General features: G+C 41.3%; 2 protein-coding genes across 4 annotated transcripts in view; one reads left to right on the forward strand and one right to left on the reverse strand.

Annotated features, from left to right (window-relative positions):
- The window catches only part of ILKAP (ILK associated serine/threonine phosphatase), a 90,638-nt gene extending 88,726 nt beyond the window's left edge, over nt 1–1,912 (forward strand). For both annotated transcript variants that reach the window (XM_073625692.1, XM_073625693.1), the window contains exons 9-10: nt 968–1,049; nt 1,132–1,912. In XM_073625692.1, coding sequence (XP_073481793.1) covers nt 968–1,049; nt 1,132–1,272 — 223 coding nt within the window. In that variant the 3' untranslated portion in view covers nt 1,273–1,912. The remainder of the gene's footprint in view (nt 1–967; nt 1,050–1,131) is intronic.
- Nucleotides 1,913–2,842: 930 nt separating this feature from the next.
- Nucleotides 2,843–22,074, reverse strand: ERFE (erythroferrone). Of its 2 annotated transcripts, none has more exons than XM_073625695.1 (8): nt 21,521–22,068; nt 19,366–19,548; nt 17,796–17,907; nt 15,851–16,008; nt 9,103–9,211; nt 7,019–7,100; nt 4,183–4,261; nt 2,843–3,153 (listed from the first exon to the last, which is right to left on the reverse strand). In XM_073625695.1, exons 1-8 carry the CDS (start codon nt 21,644–21,646, stop codon nt 3,055–3,057), a joined length of 948 nt encoding a protein of 315 aa, XP_073481796.1. In that variant the 5' UTR covers nt 21,647–22,068; the 3' UTR covers nt 2,843–3,054. The 2 variants fall into 2 exon arrangements, with proteins under 2 accessions (XP_073481796.1, XP_073481795.1); XM_073625694.1 differs by lacking the exon at nt 2,843–3,153 and adding an exon at nt 3,182–3,953 and having other exon boundaries at nt 21,521–22,074.
- Between the last annotated feature and the right edge of the window lie 1,751 nt (nt 22,075–23,825).

Raw genomic sequence — 23,825 nt, forward strand, 5'->3', positions numbered from 1 at the left:
ATCACCATATAAGCGATTACATGCAAGAAATCACCATTGGCACTGAGCGACTTTTTCAATGGACATTTTATTTTGATAATGATGTAAATTTTGTTTTAGAGCACATATCACAGTGGTGGTGAATTTTAATGTTTTGGAACTTTATTTGATGTTTTATATGTTGATTTGCACACAAATAATCTATGTATTAGTTAGCGCAGCTATTTATAGATTTATTTGGTATACCATGAACCCCTTGGCGCCTCCTGGCACTTTAAGGGGTTTCAGATTCCGGGAGGCGGGGCAGGGTTTAAGATCATGTGACTGCCATAATTGGCTGTCACGTGAGCGGAAAGATCTCTGTTAGCTGCAAGTAACGTGCAGGGTGCGCACTCTCGGCACACCTGTTTTTGTAATTTTGCACGCAAATATGTGGCTACTCAGCGCCAAGACCCACCTGCCTAGAGGTCGCATATTTGCGTGCTGTTAACGCTTCTATATCTGTTATATTGTGTTTGACATATTTTAGTTATGTTTATGAACCATTGAAAACCCTTCGAGAATGCTTGATAAATGGCCATGGAAGCTTTGTTTTTCTAGTGGGAGGTGCTTAAAGGGGAAGTGATGTTGAGAAATTGGATCTAATTTCAGACATGGTTGGGGTGTGGTGTGAGAGCAGGCATTTTTGTGGGTTCTCTGCAAGATGGATTGAATAATTTAAACTCTTTGACACTTGGCTTGGTCCAGCTCAAGTTTGCTGACACCAAAAAGCTCTGCCATTGACAATAATGCTGAATACCTCTGCTCCTACCTCGCACTCTCAGTATTGCTGGCTGGTTGATGCTTTTGCCTGCACACAGTAGTAAATGGTGTTACCACACAGCTGCTCTGTACTAACAGGAAGTGGCTGGAGCTCCTCTGTCCAGTGCTCTATTATCTGCGCTGTATAAGTTACAAATGTAACAAAATATTAATGTTTGCTTTGCAGGTTTGTTTTGCTGGCCTGTGATGGTCTTTTTAAAGCTTTCTCAGCTGAAGAAGCTGTAAACTTCATCTTAAGCCAAGTGCAGGTAAATATTCAGAGCCTGTGAAATATGATTTCCAGCTCTAGCTGTCATCTTGCTGACTTTCCTTCTGCATCGTTCTTCACAGGATGAAAGTGCCCAGGCAGAAGAGGATCCTGGAGACATGGATACCCGCTATGAATCTGCCTGCCATCGCCTTGCTAATGAAGCAGTGCGGCGAGGTGCTGCCGACAATGTAACCATACTCATTGTACAGATTCAACATTGATACCCATAGTATGGGTAGCTGAGTGTTACAGAGAAATTAATTATTGATGCCACACATCTACATCTTCCAGTGTACTATAACTATACCAGTCTGTTGTACCGCTAAGATGTCATGAAGTACAGTGCTTTAACCCTTTCAGAGGATTGCCAAACAAGGACTGGAGAACTTTTTGTTGTTACATTCAGTTTTTACTTTCAGATCATGACATGCTTGGTTTGAAAGCCTGTGATATGTTTTTATGCAGGTAGAGGATATGGAGGGAAATGTTTGTGGTTTGGATGTGATTGATAATTTTATGTCATTATTTAAGTAAAAAAGGTTTCACTTTTTTTTTTTTGTAAGTTCTTTGCAGTATTTTGCATTGCTCCAATAGATCACCTTTCCCTGGAGGACATTCATGAAGCTTGTACATGCTGGAACTGGGCAGGTTTGGCTGCTCAGCATTCCTCGGGATCTTGCCAGCCTGGCAAAGGCATCACCCTCTTCTAGGCACAGCTGGCGGAAGCCTGGTAAAGGGGAAAGTAGTTTATGGAATCCCCATCCCCCATGTATGAATAATGTGTGGAGTAGAAATGTAATTTCATTGTGAATTTGTTTTCTACAATGACAATAAATCTTCTCTCTTATCTTATTCACCTAACATGTAGTGTTTCAGGAAGGGAGAGGTGTGCTTTGCTAAATAAGGGTCGTTTGCTATTCCCCTTAGTTGCAAGGTGCAAGGTCAACTTTTTATATTTTTAGCCAAACAGGAGTTTAATGTGGTTGTAAAGGCTGAAGGTTTTTCAACTTTCTGTGTGCAACGTCCCCCCCCCCCCCCCCCCCCAATACTTACCCAAACCCCATCTTGATCCAGCAATGTGCACAAGAACAGCGGTTCTCTCGGGTCTCTCATTGGCTGATACACAGCTGCATTAGCTATTGGCTCCCACTGCTGTCAATCACAGATGGTAAGAAGGGAGCAGGGGGTGGGGCTGAGCCATGCTTTGTGTGTCTTAGAGATACACAGAGCAATCTCGGGAGTGAGCACACACCAGTGCCCCCATATCAAGCGGTTTGCTATGGGGGCAATCAGCAAGGGGGGAGGAATCAGGAGCGCTGCCGGGAGACCTGAGAGGAGGAGGATCGGGGCTGCTCTCTGCAAAACCACTGCACAGAGCAGGTAACAAAATAATGTTTTTTTGTTTTTTTTTAAAGTGAGCCTTTAATATCTCTTTAACTGTTCTGAAAATATGCAATATTGATCATTACCTGACAACACAGAAACTAGTGTGCGGTTGTATATGTTATAAATCATAATTCCTAAAAAAAAAACATATGCAACATGCAAAGTGCCCACTTTATCTTAGATCAATACCATTTATTAAGGAAAGGTAATTTTGCTCTTACTAGTTTTAATGTTCTTATACATCTAGATACTCATTTTGCACACCCTTTGCAATCAAACTTGTGATTTAATAATGGATTTATGATATCCCTTAATAGGTTGCCAAGCGTACATTGTGTATTCTGCTTACAGGGTTTAATTAAAGCGATGTTTTGTTTTGCAATTTTCTGAAAGCAGGCACACTCGTAAGTAATTAATTTATTTATTGTAGACAGAATAGGGTAGGTAGTTCAGGCTGGTGATACCATTAATAGATCTATGCCCAGTAACTGTAGTTTAAGAAAATATCAGTCTTTTTTAGTAAGAAAAAGGCAAATTATCTGCTTCTCCTGTACTCTACAAAAGTGCTGCTACTGCCATTGCAGTATGATCTCCAGTTCCTGGGATCTTTCTGTAGATTATTGTCCAAGGAGAACTCCGCTGAAATCTGAGCCCTTTAGGAGTGTGAGCCAAGAGTCCATCTTATTCTCAAGGAAAAGTGACACATACTGTCCTGCCTGGAGAGAATAGAAAGAAGTTATTTTTCATGTGAAATGTCTGCTAGTGCCATCAAAGATGGATCTTCTTTGTTCTATGATCGCACCATATTTGTGGGTACTTTCAGAGACTAGAGCATGTCTGCAGAGAAAAGAATGCCTGGATTCAATAGTCCAAAAAATCGCACCCCAATCTTTATGTAAACTAGTCAATCAGCTAACATATTATCTACTTTTAAGCATAATTAGCCTTCTGTGTGACAGTACCCTTCACAACATCACTGTGCGCTAGGAGATTGGACTGGATACCGCTTTTTTGTACATGTATGCATTCAGCATGGGACTTCTTCCATTGTCAAATCAGTATGAAAATTTGCAGTGTATGCTGATTTTTTGGATCTGTGCATACATGTGTATGGGCAGATCTTTTAAAGATTGGGCCAGCATTCATAGTGGAAATTGATAATCCACTATATGGCAAACTTTAGGAACCGCTGCTATTGTAAAATGTAACATGCAGCCATACTGCTGCTTAAAAAAAAAATTAAAATCTTCCAGCTCACTTAAGCACAAATGCGTTCTTTCTGCAGAGTCACAAAGCAAGCCTTATTGATTGTATTGTCATATGACTTGTTACAGGACTCTCCTCATGCAGATACACTCCATAGGCTTTACAGGCAATCAGCATTTTGCTTATACTGCCTGCAGCTCATACCCAGAACTAGCGATCTGCTGGTAATCAGTAAATGTTTGAAGTGCCAGTGTAGCTGCTGGTGGTCTTGGTGCTTCTTTAGTTTAGAAATCTGTGTAAAAATTGTCTGCTATAGGAGAGACAATAAAAAAAAAACAGTTGGCACATATGTATTATTCTCAACAAACACAGTCAAGTAAATTTTACCTTGGTACTGAGTAATATGAGGTATGCTTCATGCACCAAACTGAACACAATCCTACCTTTTCAGATTTAGGTCAAACTGTCTTATTTTTTTTAAATAAGCAACACATTGAAAGTAGTAAAAAAAAAATAGGCCTTGTTGTTTTGGTATTTACCTGTATCTGTAAGACTCCATTCAAAGTTATTGTGGTTGTGACCTCATTGGCTGTATAGCTGAGGATATGTTCCAGGGACCTAGAAAAATGACAGTGTGTTACCACTGAGTAGTTAAAGGTTAAGTTTGCTATTCAAACCTGTTACAAGGGATTTCAAGCAACTTTACAAATCTGTTCCCTCCTGTATTTTCTTTACCTGTGCTTTTGAAAGAGCCAGTATAAACATTTCTGTTTTGCATTCAGCTTGTTTGCATCCTGCAAAGTAACTGGCTGCAAACTTGTACTAAGTTGCAATCTCCAGTGAATGCATTGCAGCATAGATCAACATTTATGAATGTGGCGGTAATGACATTCACTGAAACAAGTACATGGTTGCAGTGCAGCTGCAGACCAACTTCATGTAAACAGATCAGTGTTTACCTGCATCACGCTTTCCTCTTCGGAGGAGATGGTTTGTTAGCTGATAGCGTGTGAAGGAAGCCTCGGGAGACGCCGCCGTTCGGACACATTGACATGCTCACCTGTGATTGCGTTCATTTCAGCCGCCTTTTTGTAAGTGCAATTCTTCTTGAGTTCAATATTTTTTTACATACATACTGCACTACGGGAGCTCTCTCTGCTTTTATGTTTTGAGTGACATCGATAACTACAGACGGAGCAGCCCTCCATGCCTTGTATTTCTCTGGTGATACAGCTTCTACAGCCCTGGATAGTCTATAAGGTTTTTGGGAGACCCAATTCCCTGGGCTCGGTGAGACCAACATATTGGTCTTTTTAGCTGGTAAGGAGAAAATTTGCCCACTTCGGGTGTTCCGTCTCATTGGATAAGGGACTCTTCTCACCAAGTGTTGATCGTATATATCCACTGGCCAATCTTTCTCTTTTGCAAGCTTATTGGGACTTATTCTAACATTTATCACACATGTTATCATATTTTCATTTATGATTAACACAGTATCTGTTATTTTGAATACTGTAATTTTGCAGTTCATTGATCCACGTCAGAGGATCAATATTGTCATTTTGTTTATGTGTATATCAATAACTTATATTTTATGTATTTACAATTTGAATATTACTAGGTATCTAGTTTTCACAACATTTAGCTTATCCTATTCTTGGTAAACTCATCCACCTTAGTTTTCTGTTTTTAGTTTGATTTCACCAATTCACTATGTCTAGGTTTCTTGTTTAATGATCTTAGGGCTGCACTGATTTATATCTCATGACTTTGGGTTTTGTATTGTAGACTCTTGGTGCTGGCTGCTTATATTTGGTTTTGATTCATTTAATTATTTTTTTTTTTGTTTTGTTTTAGTAGATATTCAAGTGTAATTTTAGTGCAGCGTTTGGCCAATTGGCCCCTTTTTTTTCAGTGTTTACCTTGCCTGGGCCTGTCTTTGCAGCTTTCAATACACAGGGAAAGAGAAAATACCATAGTAGACTATATCTGCAGAATTGCTTGTTTTTTTTCTAGATATGTTAAGAGCTAATGTGTACAGTTTTATTCTTTCAGATGTCTAATGACTTTAGTGATAGACTTGTATTTGAATATTAATTATAATGCTAGCTAAAAGGAAAGTAATGGCCAACTCATTCCTGCAGTTTTTCTGTCTAGTTGGTCTATTGCGCTACAGGAGTTCTGTGTACCATGCAGCTGCTTGTTTTCTTTTTCTAAACCTTGCATTTTGAATATTTTGCTGTTTGGACACCTCACCAGAGCCTAAAACCAAAGGCAGTCTGAAGTGCCTATTATGTCTAAAATAGTGGTGGCACTTCCTGGGTATGCGGAGAGGAGGAAACATAATGATAAAGATTAGAGCTGCTTAAAGTGGAGTTCCACTCAAAAATGGAACTTCCACTTTTTGGATTCCTCCCCCCCTCCGGTGTCACATTTGGCACCTTTCAGGGGGGAGGAGGGAGCAGATATCTGTCTAATACAGGTATTTGCTCCCACTTCCTGGCATAGCTCACCGTGGCGCTTGCGGTGACCTATGCCACTTCCGGTGCCTACCCCGTCCTCCCCCCGCTGTATTCTGCGAGACACAGAACACAGCAGGGACCTGAGAGGACGTGACTCGCGCATGCGCAGTAGGGAACCAGAAAGTGAAGCCGCACGGCTTCACTTCCTTATTCCCTTACCGAGGATGGCGGCGGCAGCAGCCGAGAGCCGAAGGACGGATCGGCTTCGGCTGCCGACTTTGCAGGCTCCCTGGACAGGTAAGTGTCCATATATTAAAAGTCAGCAGCTGCAGTATTTGTAGCTGCTGGCTTTTAATAATTTTTTTTCATTGGGCCTCCACTTTAAGTAGATTAGGTGCATTTAGATCTAGGCATTTATAGACCTGCTTTAATGTAAGTGTGTTGGAAACATTTTTCCATAAATTACTAAACCTAACTATAATTACATGTGATCTGTCTTTATATTCTTATAATCCCCTCTACACCAAACATCAGGCTGAAGGTATGTGGGCCAGTACTGTGTTCCAGTCACTAGGAGTTGTAACAAGGCAATATGTAAGGATTATAGAGTGGATTGCTCTCTACGGATATAACATTTCGGGGGTGGAATGTGGCTGTTTTTTAATTCTAAAAAAAAAATAATAATAACAATTGGGAAAACATGCTATATTAGCTAAGCTCATTCATAATCAAATGAGGTGAAAAGTGGCTAAAAAGAATTACAATTATTTTTGGAACAATGTGTGTATGTGTACTTTTTATATTTATACTGTATATTTACATAATGTATATGCATACACAAATTGTGCATTGTTGTATTTTGCTGCAGTTATTTGATTTTGGTAAAAGATGTATTCTTTTACAAATGACTTACAGGTTGTCCTGACACAGGGAAAGGATACACAGCTGTAGCCGCAGAAATCCTTGAAGACGTTCATTGGTGTATTTTTGAAAATCTATAAAACAATAAATTAAATTATAAAATTGGTATATAAAAAAGCTACACATCCATTTATATAAAGAGTTTGCAAAAAAAACATGCTAAATCATAACTTGAATTATGACAGGAGAGGGGTTTGTGTTTCTATTAATACAGTTCTCTGTATTTCATAAGGTTATAGGCAGCAGTGACAGACTACCATTGCTATGGAAGTATGGATGTTTTTTTTTCTGCAGTAGCTTGACCTCTGGAAAAGTTGTGGGTATGATCTATTCCCTAGCCAATAGCAAGCCTCCTCAGGAAAGAAATATGTCTGTTACCCATGGCAACCAGAATGTGTCATTATCCAAACTAGACAAACATAAATGGAGCACACTCAAATCCTCCAAAGGCTTCCATTTAATTGATATCACTATTTTATATTCCTGTGACATTATTCATACTGGCACTGTCAAACCTGTGTTTTTCTGAATTGAGGACATTTCTAAACTCGTATACTGTAAATGCATGTAATGATATTTCAGTGGTGCCATTCACACTGAGCATTTGGGGGCAGTTACTTTAACTGCGTTTAGAAAAAAAAAAAGAATTCTGTGTGTACAGGATCTGATCAGACATGCTAAATGTGGCCAAACCTGCCTTAGAGAAAAATGTATAAATGCAGGAAAAAGTGAGCTGGGAGGAACACTTTTAATAAAAAAATATATATATATATATATATATATATATATATATATATATATATATATATATATATATATATATATATATATATATATATATATATATATATATATATATATATCCCCTTCTCCTCACCTGGTTGGAGCCATGTGACATATAGCCTTTGTTAACTTATCTGCCACACTTCTTACCAATGGCTGCTTTGTGCCTATAGAAATAGGAAGTCGGCCATGCAAGCACCATCCAAGTGCCCTCTGCTATCTTTTATAGATGATGCTATGCTAAGCTGAGCACTTGTATTTACCCCTATAGAGTAGGAGGATGACATATATAGATGCATGCTACCAATATCACATAGGGGTATCTTAGGGTGGAACCTGCCCAGAGCCTTTGACCGCTGCCTTACCTGTAGTCAGGATCTTCACCCAAGCCAGCTGACAATGGCCAGTTCAGGCAACCATCACTGATCTAGAACTAGTTTAAAAGCAATGCTTTGCTCCCGTGGTCAGTCAGTCGCGGGTGCAATCTCTGGCTCCTGCAGACTCTCAGCATAGCTGTCGTACCTCATGGGGACAGGCAATTACCTGAGAGCAGGAAGATCATTTGACTACAGGAGCACTCACCAGCGCCCTTGCAGCTTATTGAGAACTACATGCTGTCACTGTGCTGAACTTATTAATCATGACTTGGCAGAACACCTGCTTGGTTTCAATATATACCATTTACCTAACTTTGTTTTAATATTAGCACTTCCAAAGATATTTTCAGAATTTAAATGAAAAGGTTATCAATAAATAAATCATATTCTGATTTGCTCAGTGAAGCATTACCATATATTATCGCTCAGAATAGCCATATTGGGCCAACAGGGATTAAAACTGACTTAGGCCTCTTTCACACGGGGCAGATCAGTCATGATCCGCCCCGTGAACACACGCTGGCTCAGCGGGGATCGCTCCGCCGAACCCCGCTGAGCAGGAAGATGACAGGTGCATCGCTGCACGCTGTGCAGCGACGGACCTGTCAGAGCGCCGCTCTCCCCTATGGGGGGATCGGATGATGACGGTCCGTAGTGTCCGTCGTCATCCGATCCGATCCGAAAACGGAGGGAAAAGTAGGTTTTTCCTCCGTTACACTTTTCGGATCGGAGCGGGGTCGGATGTCAGCGGACATGTCACCGCTGACATCCGACGCTCCATAGGGATGACTGTATGTCCGTTTTTCATCCGAAAACGGATGGATGAAAAACGGACATACGGATCATCCGTGTGAAAGAGGCCTTATTCCATTTTAAAATGAACAAGTTGGTACATTGTGTCCAATCTGTTACTCACCAACATGTAGCCTGGCAAAGAAGGTATAGAGTCCAGTGTAAGGAGCAGTGTATCGACCATTGGTGAGGTTCAGGCCAGCTCCTCTGTAGAACGAGCCTTCTAGGTGGGACTACATAAAAACATAGAATTACTATTAGTGGAACACAAGCACTTTCTAGAGTAAGACGCTTTGAATTGGACCGAACAAGAAACATACTGTACTGTGCAAAAGTTTTAGGCAGGTGTGAAGAAATACAGGGGGTCCCCGGGTTACAAACCAGTTAGGGACTATAGGTTTGTTCTTAAGTCGAATCTGTTTGTAAGTCGGAACAGGTACATTTTTTAAGTGTAGCTCCAGCCAAAAAAACTATTTTTAAGATTTTTGGATAGCATAGGGAAGGGTTATCACCCCTGTAACATTTGTTTTGCTGTGTGTGCCCCTGTTCAGAAGATTTCACCTCACTTCCTGTCCCAATGACAAATGTATTTTGAAAATTTTGGGTTGTTGTGGAAACAAGCCTTGGTGATAAAGCATCAGTGGAGGTACCTTTTCCCCATAATAGCTCTTACAGGAGAGAATTTCCCTTCCTAGGGGTAGATTTCCTCTCACTTCCTGTTGTCTGCCTCCGTTTGTAAGTAGGAGTCGTTTGTAAGTCGGATGTTTGTAACTAGGGGACCCCCTGTACTTGAAAGTAAGACTGCTTTCAAAAATATATATTTTAATTATTTTTTTATCAATTTACAAAATGCAAAGTGAGCAAACAGAAGAAAAATCTAAACACTGTTTGGTGTGACTAGCCTTTGACTTCAAACCAGCATCAATTCTTACACTTGCACACTTTGTACACTTGCACAAAATCAGGGATTTTGTAGGATTAGAGTCAGGTGTGTGACTACCAATTATACCAAGTAGGTACCAATCATCATCAATTTCATATGTAGGTTGAGGCTGGGTTCACACTGGTCCGACAAACGTTCCGACATTGGGAGCTTATGTCGCATGACATGTGAAATTCAATGTTTCCCTATGGGAGCCGTCCTAACTGGTCCGACACAAGTTGTTCCGACTTTAGAAATGCTCCCTGTACTACTTTGGTCCGACTTTGATCCTACTTCAGCCCATTGACTATCATTGAAGTCGGATCAAAGTCAGGTCGCCGTCTCGCATGATCCAACTTCGGCATGCGACTTGTGCTCAGATGATCTTGAGGGGGAACTCTGCGCCACATTTTAAATAAAAAAAACAGCATGGGTTCCCCCTCCAAGAGCATACCAGGCCCTTGGGTCTGGTATGGACCTTTAAGGGGAACCCCCTACGCTGAAAAAACGGCATGGGGGTCCCCCCCAAATCCATACCAGACCCTTATCCAAGCACGCAGCCTGGCCGGTCAGGAATGGGGGTGGGGACAAGCGAGCGCCCCCCCTCCTGAACCTTACCAGGCCGCATGCCCTCAACATGGGGGAGTGGGTGCTTTGGGGCAGGGGGCGCCCTGCGGCGCCCCCACCCCCAAAGCACCTTGTCCCTGTGTTGATGAGGACAAGGGCCTCTTCCCGACAACCCTGGCCGTTGGGGTCTGTGGGCGGGGGGCTTATCGGAATCCAGGAGCCCCCTTTAATAAGGGGGCCCCCAGATCCCGGCCCCCCACCCTTTGTGAATGAGTATGGAGTACATTGTACCCCTACCCATTCACCTAGGGGAAAAAAAGTGTCAATGAAAAAACACAGTACACAGATTTTTAAAGTCCTTTATTAGGCAGCTCCGGGGTCTTCTTCCGACTTCGGGGGTCTTCTTCCAACTTTGGGGGGGTCCTGATCTTCCGCCGGCTCCTCCGCTATCTTCTGCCGCTCTTTTGCTAGCGGCGGCCCGGACTTCTGCCTTCTTGTCTTTTTCCCTCTTCTCTTCCTACCGGGTGATGTTGACCACGCACCCTTATGATGGCACAGTCCCAGCATGCCCAGGGACTGTGACCTCATAAGGGGGCGGGGTCACCGCCTATATAAGTCCATTGTGAAGCGCTCAGAGAGCATTCCACCTGGAGAGAGCGTCGTGTCAACATCGGGAGAAGAGGGAAGTAGGCAGAAGTCCGGGCCACCGCTAGCAAAAGAGCGGCAGAAGATAGCGGAGGAGCCGGAAGAAGATCCCCAAAGTCGGAAGAAGCCCCGGAGCTGCCTAATAAATGACTTTAAAAACCTGTGTACTGTGTTTTTTCGTTGACACTTTTTTCCCTAGGTGAATGGGTAGGGGTACAATGTACCCCATACTCATTCACAAAGGGTGGGGGGGCCGGAATCTGGGGGCCCCCTTATTAATGGGGGCTCCTGGATTCCGATAAGCCCCCCGCTGCAGACCCCGACAACCAACGACTAAGGTTGTTGGGAAGAGGCCCTTGTCCTCATCAACATGGGGACAAGGTGGGGGGGGCCGCAGGACGCCCCCCTGCCCCACTCCCCCGTGTTGAGGGCATGTGGCCTGGTACGGGGGGGCGCTTGCTCGTCCCCACCCCCATTCCTGACCGGCCGGGCTGCGTGCTCGAATAAGGGTCTGGTATGGATTTGGGGGGACCCCCCATGCCGTTTTTTTCGGCGTAGGGGGTTCCCCTTAAGGTCCATACCAGACCCAAGGGCCTGGTATGCCCTTGGAGGGGGAACCCATGCGTTTTTTTATTTAAAATTTGGCGCAGAGTTCCCCCTCATACCAAACACAGTGCCTGGCATTGGCGGGGATCCAAGTCAGATCCCCATTCATTGAAAGTCGGACGCATGCCGGCCTCAAGTCGTGGGGCAAAGTTGGATCCAAAGTAGGATGGCTGTCGTGTCGCACCAGCGTGAACCCAGCCTGCAACACAATCATTAACTGAAATAGCTGTGTAGGAGGCTAAATACTGGGTGAGGAGCCGCCAATCTTTGCTACCAAGGTGAGGTTGTGGAAGACTGTTTAGTGTCACCGGTTGTACACCATGGCAAGACTGAGCACAGCAACAAGACACAAGGTATTTATACTGCAGCAGCAAGGTCTCTCCCAGGAAATTATTTCAAAGCAGACTGGGGTTTCAAGATGGTGCTGTTCAAGTTCTTTTACAGAAGCACAAAGAAATGGGCAACATTGAGGACTGTGGACGCAGTGATTGGCTTTGACATTGGAAGATGTCCAGCAGTGCCATTGGCACAGAACTGGTGGGACCCAGGTAGACCCATCTACTGACTGGAGAAGTCTGGCCAGAAGTGGTCTTCATGGAAGAATTGGGGCCAAAAAGCCATACCTCTGATGTGGAAACAAGACTAAGCGACTTGTTTTAAAGGCTGGTCACATATTGATTTTATTTGGACTTCTCTTCTGTTCATTTACTTTCTATTTTGTTATTTGATAACCTTTTTCTATTTTTTTTTTAAATAGAATAGGGAAATCTTGAACCCATTGTCGGCTTCAGTTGGGGAGATTCTGCTTAATGTCCTTTCCTAATTAAAAAAGAAAGAAGGTGCGCAAATGCAGTCAAAAAACGACTATATGTGAATATATAAAAAATGCGCGAACAAAATATATAGTTCTCTAAGGAACAGGGCATCTAATCTTTAATCCAATAGTCTGAGATGAGATGTAAGGAGTGATAATACAAACTGTTTACCAGATATGTTGGATCTCAAGTGATAGAGATCAGAAACGCCTGTGCATTAGCCTGCCGGCAGAACAGCTTGTAATAGTCTCACGACAAGGAGATGTCCGCCTGTTGCAAAGGAACCATTGAAGGGAAACCTCACTCCTGAGATCGCTCTTTACAAAAGCAAGGATCTGGAGAGTCTCTTACTATTACTATTACAGGAGGGCAAGGGGGTCGTTTGCTGAAAAGAGTTCATATAATTGCAGTTCAATAGTACAGCATGCTTTAAAGTGATATTAAACCCAATACCAAAAATGTAATATATTGCACCTTACCAATCATTAGATGTAGTGGCTATATTTGTTTTCTTTTTTTTTCCCTCTCTGTTTTTACCTGGTAATTTGGCTAGTACACACCATCTGTATTATACAGATACCACTCTGGATGAAGGAACACATGGGGCAGATTTGTACAGCAGCATTGCCGGTCTGGAGCGGAGGAGAATGTAAAGAGGAAAGGATCGCTACTCCCGACCAGCCCAGGTGAATAAATAAGACAGGAGCCTCAGCTTACATGTCTCCACCAAACCTCACACCCTGATGTATTTCTCCCTGCCCACCGGGGCTTGGTCAAAGGACCCTGTGACCCAATAACTAAGCCTGGTGGGTGTGGTAAAATGCATCAGAGCACATGGTTTGGTGGAGACATGTAGGCTGAGGCCGCTCCTTATTTATTCACCTGGGCTGGTTGGGAGTTGCAGCGATCCTTTCTTCTTTATATTAACTAGCCCACTGGATTGATATCAGGACAAGCCTGCAGCTGGGACACAGGGATATGATTTTCACCTCTACTTTGAGCAGCGCCAAAAGAAATGTAACAGGTTGCTGGAGGGAGGGGAATGTTAGAAGTACTAGCAAATTTAAATACAGTAATAAATTGAAGCTGGACTCCTCCTAATATTTTATAATTGGTTACTGCAAATGTTTTTTTTCCCTGTTGCCATAAAGGTTTTACATAAATAAAAGCTGAAGATTTTAAACTTACCTGTGAGCATTAAATGGTCTCTCTCATTCCTGTAACTGCAAGAGTTGAAAAATGACAGACTTTCTGGCTGGATCTCCAGAAAAGCCTAAAAAATGAAACCTGCATCCACCCCATCTAAGAATTAGTAAGCTGCAATATAATAAATGTGTGCTTTTGGGTTTAATAATACCTTGTTTAGTTTTCAACAAATTGGAGAGGAATTAGAACACCTGTCAAGTTTTTATTGCTGTTTGTGCCCCTGCTAGTGAGATACACCCTCTTTATTTGTCCTGTCCTGTTTTTACTGATCGTAAAAGAAAATTCCAAATCTTGGGTTGTCCCTAGAACAGTATTACACAGGAAGTTTTCCAATGGGGACACTAGTTTTGATGACAGCCAGAGATTCCCTCACTTTGGAGGGATTGCCTCTCACTTTCTGTTTTGGTTATGAAACAGGAAGTGAAGGGGAAAACTCCCAAATCTGACAGATGGCAATGTCGCAGTCCAGCTAAAAATCGCTGATCGCCACCATTACTAGTAAAAAAAAAAATTTAAGTGCCATTAATCTATCCCATAGTTTGTAAACTCTATAACTTTTGCGCAAACCAATCAATATACACTTATTGGGATTTTTTTGTTCAAATATTTTTATTGAAAGGCAACAAAAGTAAGTACAATGTAACAGGAGCTAAAGCATGGAAAACACCATGCTGGGTCAACAAAAAAGGGTACATAGCAAACACCATAATGCTATACATAGGTAAGATGAGATTCTAGGCATAAACTGTATATGAACAGTCAGGGAGAAAAAAGGGGGGGAGAATAAGAGAGGAGCACGAGCATTGTGCAGGGCTTCTAGTCATGCCCAAGTAATTGACAGAGATGGCTGTTTGGCACCCCAATGGGGGACAATACCATAGAGCTCAAGTACTGGGAGACTGCAGGTCGGGAAGGGTAATGGGGTGTATTAAGGCGAACACCTAGCTAGGAACTCAAGCTAGGGTATGGGCTGTGGTGGTAGAATGGGAAGGATAGAGACAAGAAAGAATTGAGGTGGAACAAGGCGCAAGCACGTAGAAGGGCGCAGGGGAAGGGGGGGCTGGGGAAGAAGAAAAAGGAGAGGCGGGCAAAGGGACCCCCCCTAGGGGAGGGTAAAAGAGTGGTGTCAGACTCAAGGGTGGGGTAAAGAAAGTTAGTTAAGGTTTCCTTGAAACCAGGGGGTAGGAAATGGGTTACCTAAGGGTTCCAGTGCTGCTCAAACTTAGGTACTTTATGCAGTAGGACAGCTTCCAATTTGACGTGAATCATTGCTTGGGTAATTCTGTGTTTTACTGCAAGTAAACAAAGAAAGGTAGATTTCCAGTTTTTGGCTATGGTCTGCTTGGCAGCAGTAGCGACTTGGAGTAGAAGTTTAGGCTTATTGGGATTTTTTTTTTTTTTTACCAAAAATATGTAGCAGAATACATATTGGCCTAAATTGATGATGAAAATTTGAGATATATATATATATATATATATATATATATATATATATATATATATATATATAAAAATTTTTTTTTTTTTTTTTTTTTATTGGATGTGTTGTATAGCAGAAAGTAAAAAAAAAAAAGTTTTTTTTTTTTTTTTTTTTCAAGATTGTCAGTCTTTTTTTGTTTATAACGCAAAAAACAAAAACCGCAGAGGTGATCAAATACCACCAAGAGAAAACTATTTGTGGAAAACAAAGGAGATCAATTTTATTTAAGTACAGCGTCACACCGTGCAATTGTCAGTTTAAAGTAACAGTGCCGTATCACATAAAAAATGGCCTGGTCATTAATGGGGTAAAACCTTCTGGGGCTGAAGTGGTTAAAATAAATATAAAAAAAAAAAACCTTGTGGGGTAACATCAGACCAAACTTTTTTTCTTGAATTTGTTTATATATATATGAGTTAGCACCTCTGCCAAATTTTAATTTTTGTTGCTATCAGTTTGAGAGATTTCCCCTTACTCCCTTTCCCTTCTCTAATGAACATACAGGAAGTATGGAGAAATCTATTAATCAGAGACACAGCAGTAAACCGTTATGTCTGTTTTGGTTCCTTGTACATATTTAGAAAGTTTCATATTTATAAAAAAAAGTTGAGATATACTTGTAAAGTCTAACCATTTTATAGAGCTGTATCTCTCTCAGTTCCCCAGGTTCCACATGAATGTCGCTGCGGGTTTTGCATGTAAATGCAATGTGCACCTTTGCAGGAGAAATAGTCGAGGTACGCTTGTAACTTGAGGTGTTTTCGCCATCTTTCTGCCTCAGCAGGGCATCTGTCATTGGACAGAATGTTTACAATTATTCTGTAATTACTTGAGAGCATTCTACAATTTAATAAATAGTATTATTGATAAAAAAAAACATTTAAATTTCATGTAGATAATGTTGACTTGTGGTTGTCAAAAGTTACACCATGGCTGCCAATAAAGCTGTTTTGTGGGCATGTACCAAACCAAAGAGTAATGAACTAATTGAGCTATACTAGTACTGTTTGGAAAACTAGCACTATAGTGCAGCATTATCCAACATAACCCCAATGCAAGGAAATGCCAAATAGCCTTATGTCCTATTGTTTCAGTTACGTCAATGTGCCGTTTGAGTATGCACTGAAAAAATTCATTACAATTTTTTGCACAGCATGTTACAACGTGCTGTAACCCACTCAAGCACAACAAACTGCAGTGCATAGTAATAGCAATTAAGTAAAAAAAAAAACTATTTAAGCACTGCAATGCTTGTTAAAAAAAACAGTTTTTAGCATTCGACCATCCCAGGTTTGTCAGATACCAGTAACCCAAGTGTTGTAGTTCTATCCACTAGCCCCTATGTCATAACAGGACACAGATTTGATGTAAAGGGCTAGCATGAGAAACCCCAGCTTACAAAAGGTGAAGATTGGTGATGCTAGCAGCAGGACAGGTGAGCATTCGCTATATTCTTTACAGCATGCACTTTACTTTAAGATGTTTTATCTAGTGACATACCTGCTTAAACAGATCTAATTTAACATGGGTCTAAGGCCCCTTTCACACTGGGCGGTTTGCAGGCGTTATTGCTCTAAAAATACCGCCTGCAAACCGCCCCAAAACAGCCTCCGCTGTTTGTTCAGTGTGAAAGCCCGAGGGCTTTCACACTGAAGTGGTGCGCTGGCAGAAGAAGAAAAAATTCTCCTGTCAGCCGCATCTTTGGAGCGGTGAAGGAGTGGTGTATTCACCGCTCCTAAACCGCTCTTGCCCATTGAAATCAATGGGACAGTGCGGCTATAGCTGCGCTATACGAGTGGATTTAACCCTTTTTCGGCCGCCAGTGGGGGGTTAAAACCGCACCACTAGCGGCCGAATACCGCGGTAAAACAGCGCTAAAAATATCGCTGTTTTACCGCCGACGCCCCCTACCGCCCCAGTGTGAAAGGGGCCTAAAGGCTTACGTTTTTTTTTTTTTTTGTTTTGTTTTGTTTTTTTTTTGGTTTTTTTACCTCAATGCATTCTCTGCATCAATGTAAAAATACATTCTGTAACATTGATGCCCCCCTAGCCCCAAATTCTTACTTGAGCCCAATCTCAATCCAGTTCTGTACCTGAGAGCTGTGGCTCTCCGCTCTCCATCTTGCAGGACAGAGAGGCAGCATAAGGAGCCGCTGGCTCTTGCTGCTGTCAAGTGCTGAGGGAGTAGGGGTGGGGTCAAGCCAGGCTGTGTGTCTATGGACGCACACAGCACGGCTTGGAGTAAAAGCCTACATAAGTGCCCCATAGGAACCAGCTTTTTATGGGGGCACTCACTGAAGAGAAGGAGCTGTAGCTGGGGACCCTAGAAGAGGAGGTTTGGGGCTGCTCTGTGCAAAACCATTACACAGAGCAGGTAAGTATGGCATGTTTATCTTAAAAGAAATTTTTGAATCGCTTTACTGATTTAAATTACCCTGAGCGCTTGACAACTAGAATAACAGTAGATACCACGGGATATGGTGGAATTCTTTATTCCATAGTAGGAATATAACATAGAAAAACGCAACTGGAAAATAGAAGTGTCTCATAATGTAATACGGTGAAATCGTACTCACCACTCAACAGCTGAATAAATTGTGATAGCTTCTTCTCCCGCAACACATGGTTGACAGTGTGACTCTGATGTCTTGGAGGTGCTGGAGCACCAATTGGACCCGCGTGATGATGCTGAAAGCAGACGATGATGAAGAAGGAATAGTTTTCATACATTTGTTTTATTGTTTATCCAAGAGAATGTCTTTTTTTTGCCATTAGAGGAAAAAATAACACACTACTTTGTTAAGGTTGGGTTCATGTATGTGCAAATTGGATGCTGTTTTCCATCCAATTCGCATGACATGCAAGTGTGGTCCACACATATCCAGGAGGGCCGTGGTGCGCATTCCAAAAGGGTGCTGTGTGTTTTCAGGTCCAGTTCAGGTGCAAATTCAGGCAAAAATTCAGACCTGAATCGCACCTGAACCACTGAACAGAAACGCACCAGCACCCCATGCTGGAAACCGCAGCCGCACATGTGAAGCTGGCCTCAGGGGAATTTTCTAGATTTGCTCCTTAGAGTAAAAAGGCATTTTTAAGGCTATGGGTACCTGACCAATTTTAATCTGTACTGAACAGGTTTATACTCGCAGTATAGAATATTTATGCTGAGATTTCTGTTTCTCGACTTGGTTTGGGATTTTTTGCTGATAAACAGATTGGTTCAGTTTTGCATGCTTGCAGGCATTTCATTGGTCCGAGGGGAATGTGGGATGATTTGTTTGAACATGGATTATGTTATACGTGGTCATGAATAATAGCTAATGACTAAAACGATGAGGGACATGGTATACTGCCACCTAATCATTATTTTACTAACCTGGCTGGTAGAAATGGACATGTTGCTAATGTTATGAATAGTTACAAGAATTGAAAGTGATCATGGGGCTGTTTTTTTCCAATAAAAGGTGACAACCTTGGGAATAAGGAGCAAAAATTAGGTGTCCGCAGATTTTCTTAGTAACTCTATGGAGGTGAGGAGTAAAACAGTTCAACAGCTGTATCTGTTGAAATGTATAGAAGACTTTTCTGATGGTTGTACAAACATGACTAACTGGAAGCCTGGGGGCCACATGGACACACAATGGCATGTCAAAATCTCCTAGATAATCTAGAAAAGGGTGAGAATCCTGGAACCCCTCACAAGAAAAGTCTGGACCAAAGCCAGCCATAGACTGTTCGAATTTCGGCCAACCATGTATGGGCAGGCTGATTGTACCCAAATTGTACAATCGATGAACTTGGGGACAAGCAGCCTGTCGGAATTCTCATGCGATTATTGCCAGCGTCTATAGCTGTAACAATATTCACGGTGTTTTCCCTGCAGGGACATCTTATTTTGATACATTTTACATGCAGCTCTTTATGTTTATTCTAATCTTATGTACATTAAAATGCGGTGCTCAAGCTCTACATTTAATCATGGTATTAAGAAGTAAACTTTAATTTTTTTTATAAACACTTGGATCCAGAGTCCTCTGCCAAGTCAAGCTAAGCCATAAAATGTAATAAACAATTACAGCCTTGTATACAGATGCCAGAGCATAACTCATTTCCACTGAGAGATTATAGTAAACGTGTATATCTCACTCTTTTTGATTCCTCTTGTCCTCTCCTCCTGGTTTTTGCATCATGGTCAGAAAACATCAGCCAGGAATACCTAGGATGCCATGGGGGCCTCTTCTTGTCTGTCGGCTCTGATGTAAAGTCTCTCTCTTGTGGAGGTGTAAGCTCCGGGGACCCCAGTGATGGCAAGACCGTGACTGAAATTTCCTATAAGTAAGAAAATAAATATTAACATTCACGATATAGATTCTAGAAAGGTTCAGCAACCCTGATTGAGCGAGTGCTGCAACAATCCAATGGTGTGCTGAAATCCATACTAACCAGACCTCCACTTTAATGATTCTGCACTAAACAGCAGAAAACTGATTTCTGTTGGTTGCAAGGTCACAGAACACCAATCCTTTTACACTGAGGAAAGCAGGTAATATTTTGTCAACCAAAGAAAACACATTTGAAATATTTTTTTCCATTGCACGATTAAAAGTAAAGAGCTTGATAATGTTTTGATGTTTTAGGTGGCCGTATAGCTTAGCATACAGTCAGACATATGAGAATAACCTGGTCATCAGTAAACTTCTTTGGTGGAAACTTTGGGCATAAACATGCTCTTTTGGGTTCCCAGGTATGATAAGCCCAACAATTCCACCTGCTACTAGGTTCTCATTTATCCAAAGCATGGTACAGCTGGAAGTAATTAGTCAAATGCAATTGCATATGTTCTGTAAAGTTGAAGACATTTATCAGTTTATCCAAGAAATGTCTTCAGTTGTAAACTGTGTCAGGAAGATACCCCAACATTTTTAAAGACTAGGGATTATTTTTACTTTACTGCCTTGAAATTAGCTTGTAGCAAAATAATATCGGAAATGTTTGTTTCCACCAGGTTTTATGATGGATTCCTTTTATTTATAAGAGGTTGTGTGCTGGAGATATAGTTCACTGGTTTAGAGACAGTAGTGTATAGCCTTCAGACAGATAGGACTGGCAAGCCCAACCCTAAACATGCTGCTTATAGTTGGATGTTGCAGAGCATCTATAGAGAGATATGGGTATCACAGTATGTGCTATTCCACAATTCCAAGATAATTGTATTGACGTAAAAAACTCTATGGGGTTGATTTACTAAAACTAGAGAGTGCAAAATCTGGTGCAGCTCTGCATGGCAACCAATCAACTTCCAGGTTTTATTGTCAAAGATTAGCTGAACTTAGAAGCCTATTGATTTCTATGTACAGCTGCACCAGATTTTGCACTCTCCAGTTTTACTAAATCAACCTCTGTCAAAATTCTGTAGTAACTGATCTAAGTTTTCTGATAATGGCAGTTTGTGTTGCAGAACTTTTGACAACATTTCAGTCACCGCTAAACATTTTCAATCTTCTGATCCTAAGATGTCTGTGAAAGGTAGAGATCATCTACATCAGTAGAATCCTTTCATCTGTACTGGTATATAAATAAAAGCCTTACCTGAAGAAAATTGCTACCATTGCCGACCTCCATTTTAATACTACTATCTTGTAGTATAGAATAGTACTGTATATAGCTGAGTGGGTTTCGGAAACTGGAACTGTATCACACCAAAAAAAACACTCTAAAGCCTCATACACACGCTTAGATTGTTGGACAACCGAACGTCGAAAGTGAAAAGGTTACTCACAATACGAAAATTTTCATACGACAGAATACCATGTCAGAAGTGATTTAATGTGTTGAATAGTTTTTTATGTATTCTTTCCTTTCTGAGCATGCGTAGTCTTGCTCTTACAATTTTTTTCGTATGAAAACCGGACATTGAGTTCACATCCGAGAAAAATTTTATAGTCTGCACATCCAGTTTTTGTCTGACGAAAAAGCGTAATCAGCTGTTGAAAGCACTATACTAACTATCCAAAAATCGTCAGACAGCTTGTCGTACGAATGTTTCCATCCAATTTTCGTATTGTGTGTATGAGCCTTTAGTTCCCAAACCACCTTGGAATCATCTTCACGTGATCTTAAAAAAGCCCACTAGCCAACTTCAGGGCATATGTCCCTCCTTGAAGGGAATGTCATGCATTTTTATGAGATTGCAAATACATTTAATTTTGTGTCCCTGGCTCTAATAATTAAATGGCAAACTGGTCATTACTACAGATGTGAACATAATTAGTTGTCATGCAAATTTATAAAAAGCACATACCTGAAACTTTGATCCCTGGTTTTTATGGGTGCAGGCAGGTCCAGCGCAGAGAAGAACAAGTAACACACCCATACTGATAGTCATTAGCACACAGCGCAGAGGGATTGGCTTTCCATCTGCATCCATTACACTGGGGCACTGATCCTGTATTATATCCAATAGGTCAGAATGTGATATAGTAATCTATACAAGTGTGTGTGTGTGTGTGTGTGTGCGTGCTGCCCAGGTGTAAGTGCAAAAAGTTCTAAGCAAGTGTGTGCTTTGCTAAGCCTTTTTTGTACTATCTAGTCAGATATATTTAATTTGCTGTTTAAATATATAACCATGCAATGACCCTAGTCAATGGATGACTTCCTGATATCAAATTAAAAAAAAATAGATATTTCTCAAGTCTGTGCGTTGTGTCTCTCCTCTGGGCTGCTGTCTCCTCTCTGTCGGTATCTCCTTGTAGCTGTGTTGTCCTCTTAGTTTAGATAACAGTCCAGTGTACCCTACGCCCCACACACGCACATTGAGAAACTCAGAGTGTAATTGTGAGTTTATTCCAAGAAACAGACTTAAAGGAAAGTTTAAGATGTGTAAAGTTTGAGCATGAAGTCTGGACTAACAGACGTCTCTTACACCCTCTTCCATACTTATGATGATCTCTGATATTATACAGAGCTCATTAGGTTACCAATGTCGTCTTGTTTAATCTGTGCACTCTTGAAAGGAAAAATGATGAAACACGACTCCATCTGCATTGGTTTCAATGGGAAACCTGCCTGTCATATTGCATTCTGGAGGAGTTTTATTTTTCCATTTCAGTATACAAAATGAAGGCCACTCCGACTTTGCTGGGTACATATCCACATCTGTTTTAGTTCTGACTTTTAGAAATTAGGACATTAAATACCATAGCGTCTTTCCTAAGAAGAATTCTGTTTACTGTAACAAGGCCAAAATCACCTTGTGAATACATGACAACTGATTAGTTTCAAAATAAACAACCTTCAGGGTAAAAAAGCCGGTGTTAGAATTTACTTATGTCAACAGGCCGAAGCATAGTAGCCATGAAATTAATGAAGTGTTCTGCCAGTAGGCCCCGTGTCTCTGTGAACCTCTACTATATGCCTCATAAGAAAACATGGCAAAGGTGGCAAACATTTCCTGTGACACGTGAAAGGCAATAAACAGAATTCATGAACACTAATAAACTGTGTATTGTTCATTATACTCTATATTGGACTCCTTTAACTGTATTTTACTGTTGGGTCCACGGTCTAAAGCCTGGTACAAACTATTAGTTTGCTTTTTTGTCGTTCAACTCAGGGGGCTAGTCAAAAAACTGAAGAGCTAAGGAGGAGCCACTGTACTATCTGAATGTTAGTACAGCGATCTCCCACCACTGAGCTATTGTGTTCTGACAGGGAGACTGCACCCCACAAGAACACACTGGTCAGCGCTTTCTGCCAATGTTATAATGTTATTGATCTTAGCTTCCTGTTGAAAATACTGCCCTCCTAAACCTTAGTCAGACCCTTAATTTGTTAAAGGTTTCAATTGTGCCCCCCTATAAGTACCTGAATCACCTGCTGGTGGCACTGTGGTTCCCAGAGCTTCAGGGTGCAGTTCCAGTGGCCCCTAGCATCTTTCTGCCAGCAACCAGCAGATTCCAGTAAATAGACTCCACCTGATGCTATAAGTGAAGAAAAATATAAAAAAAGGGAAATAAACATCACTTAACAAAGATAAAAAAAGATGAATACATTACTGACTCACCCCAAGTAGGGGGTGGGGTTCCCAGAGCCAAAACACACTCTATTGCAAAATTTTAACTAAGGTTCTGGAAAGGACCAGAGTTAAGGAGAAGCAGCTCCAGAAGGAAACTCATAGCAGTATATGTATCAAACCAAAAATGTATTAGTACAAAAGTTTCAATAAGTATCAAAAAAATGCAAACCTTCACTACACCAGAGTAAAAACATTCATGACAATATTGTCAAGAACTAAATAAAAGAAAGCAACCCGGGCTCAGCTCAGCGAAGCTGGCCCCCCTACAATCAGCACAAATAAAAACTCAAGTGTGTTTCTTTAGTGCTACGTTTGTGCTGTTTTGTGCCGTAAAAATTTACATTTGTGCTGCTTTTATTTTGAAGATATTAGCAATTATTTTTTCCAGACTATGACATCACCTAGCCCCCAAATGGCACAAAGCAGGTCTCGTTGGTTAGTGCTAAGTTTGTGCTGTTTTGTGCTGTTTAAATTTCCGTTCTATCTTTTATCGTTTTTGCGTTATTTATGATTTATTAAAGGTCCTTTAGCC

Source organism: Aquarana catesbeiana, linkage group LG04, assembly GCF_042186555.1.
Source record: "Aquarana catesbeiana isolate 2022-GZ linkage group LG04, ASM4218655v1, whole genome shotgun sequence".
In the NCBI taxonomy this organism is placed as follows: domain Eukaryota; kingdom Metazoa; phylum Chordata; class Amphibia; order Anura; family Ranidae; genus Aquarana; species Aquarana catesbeiana.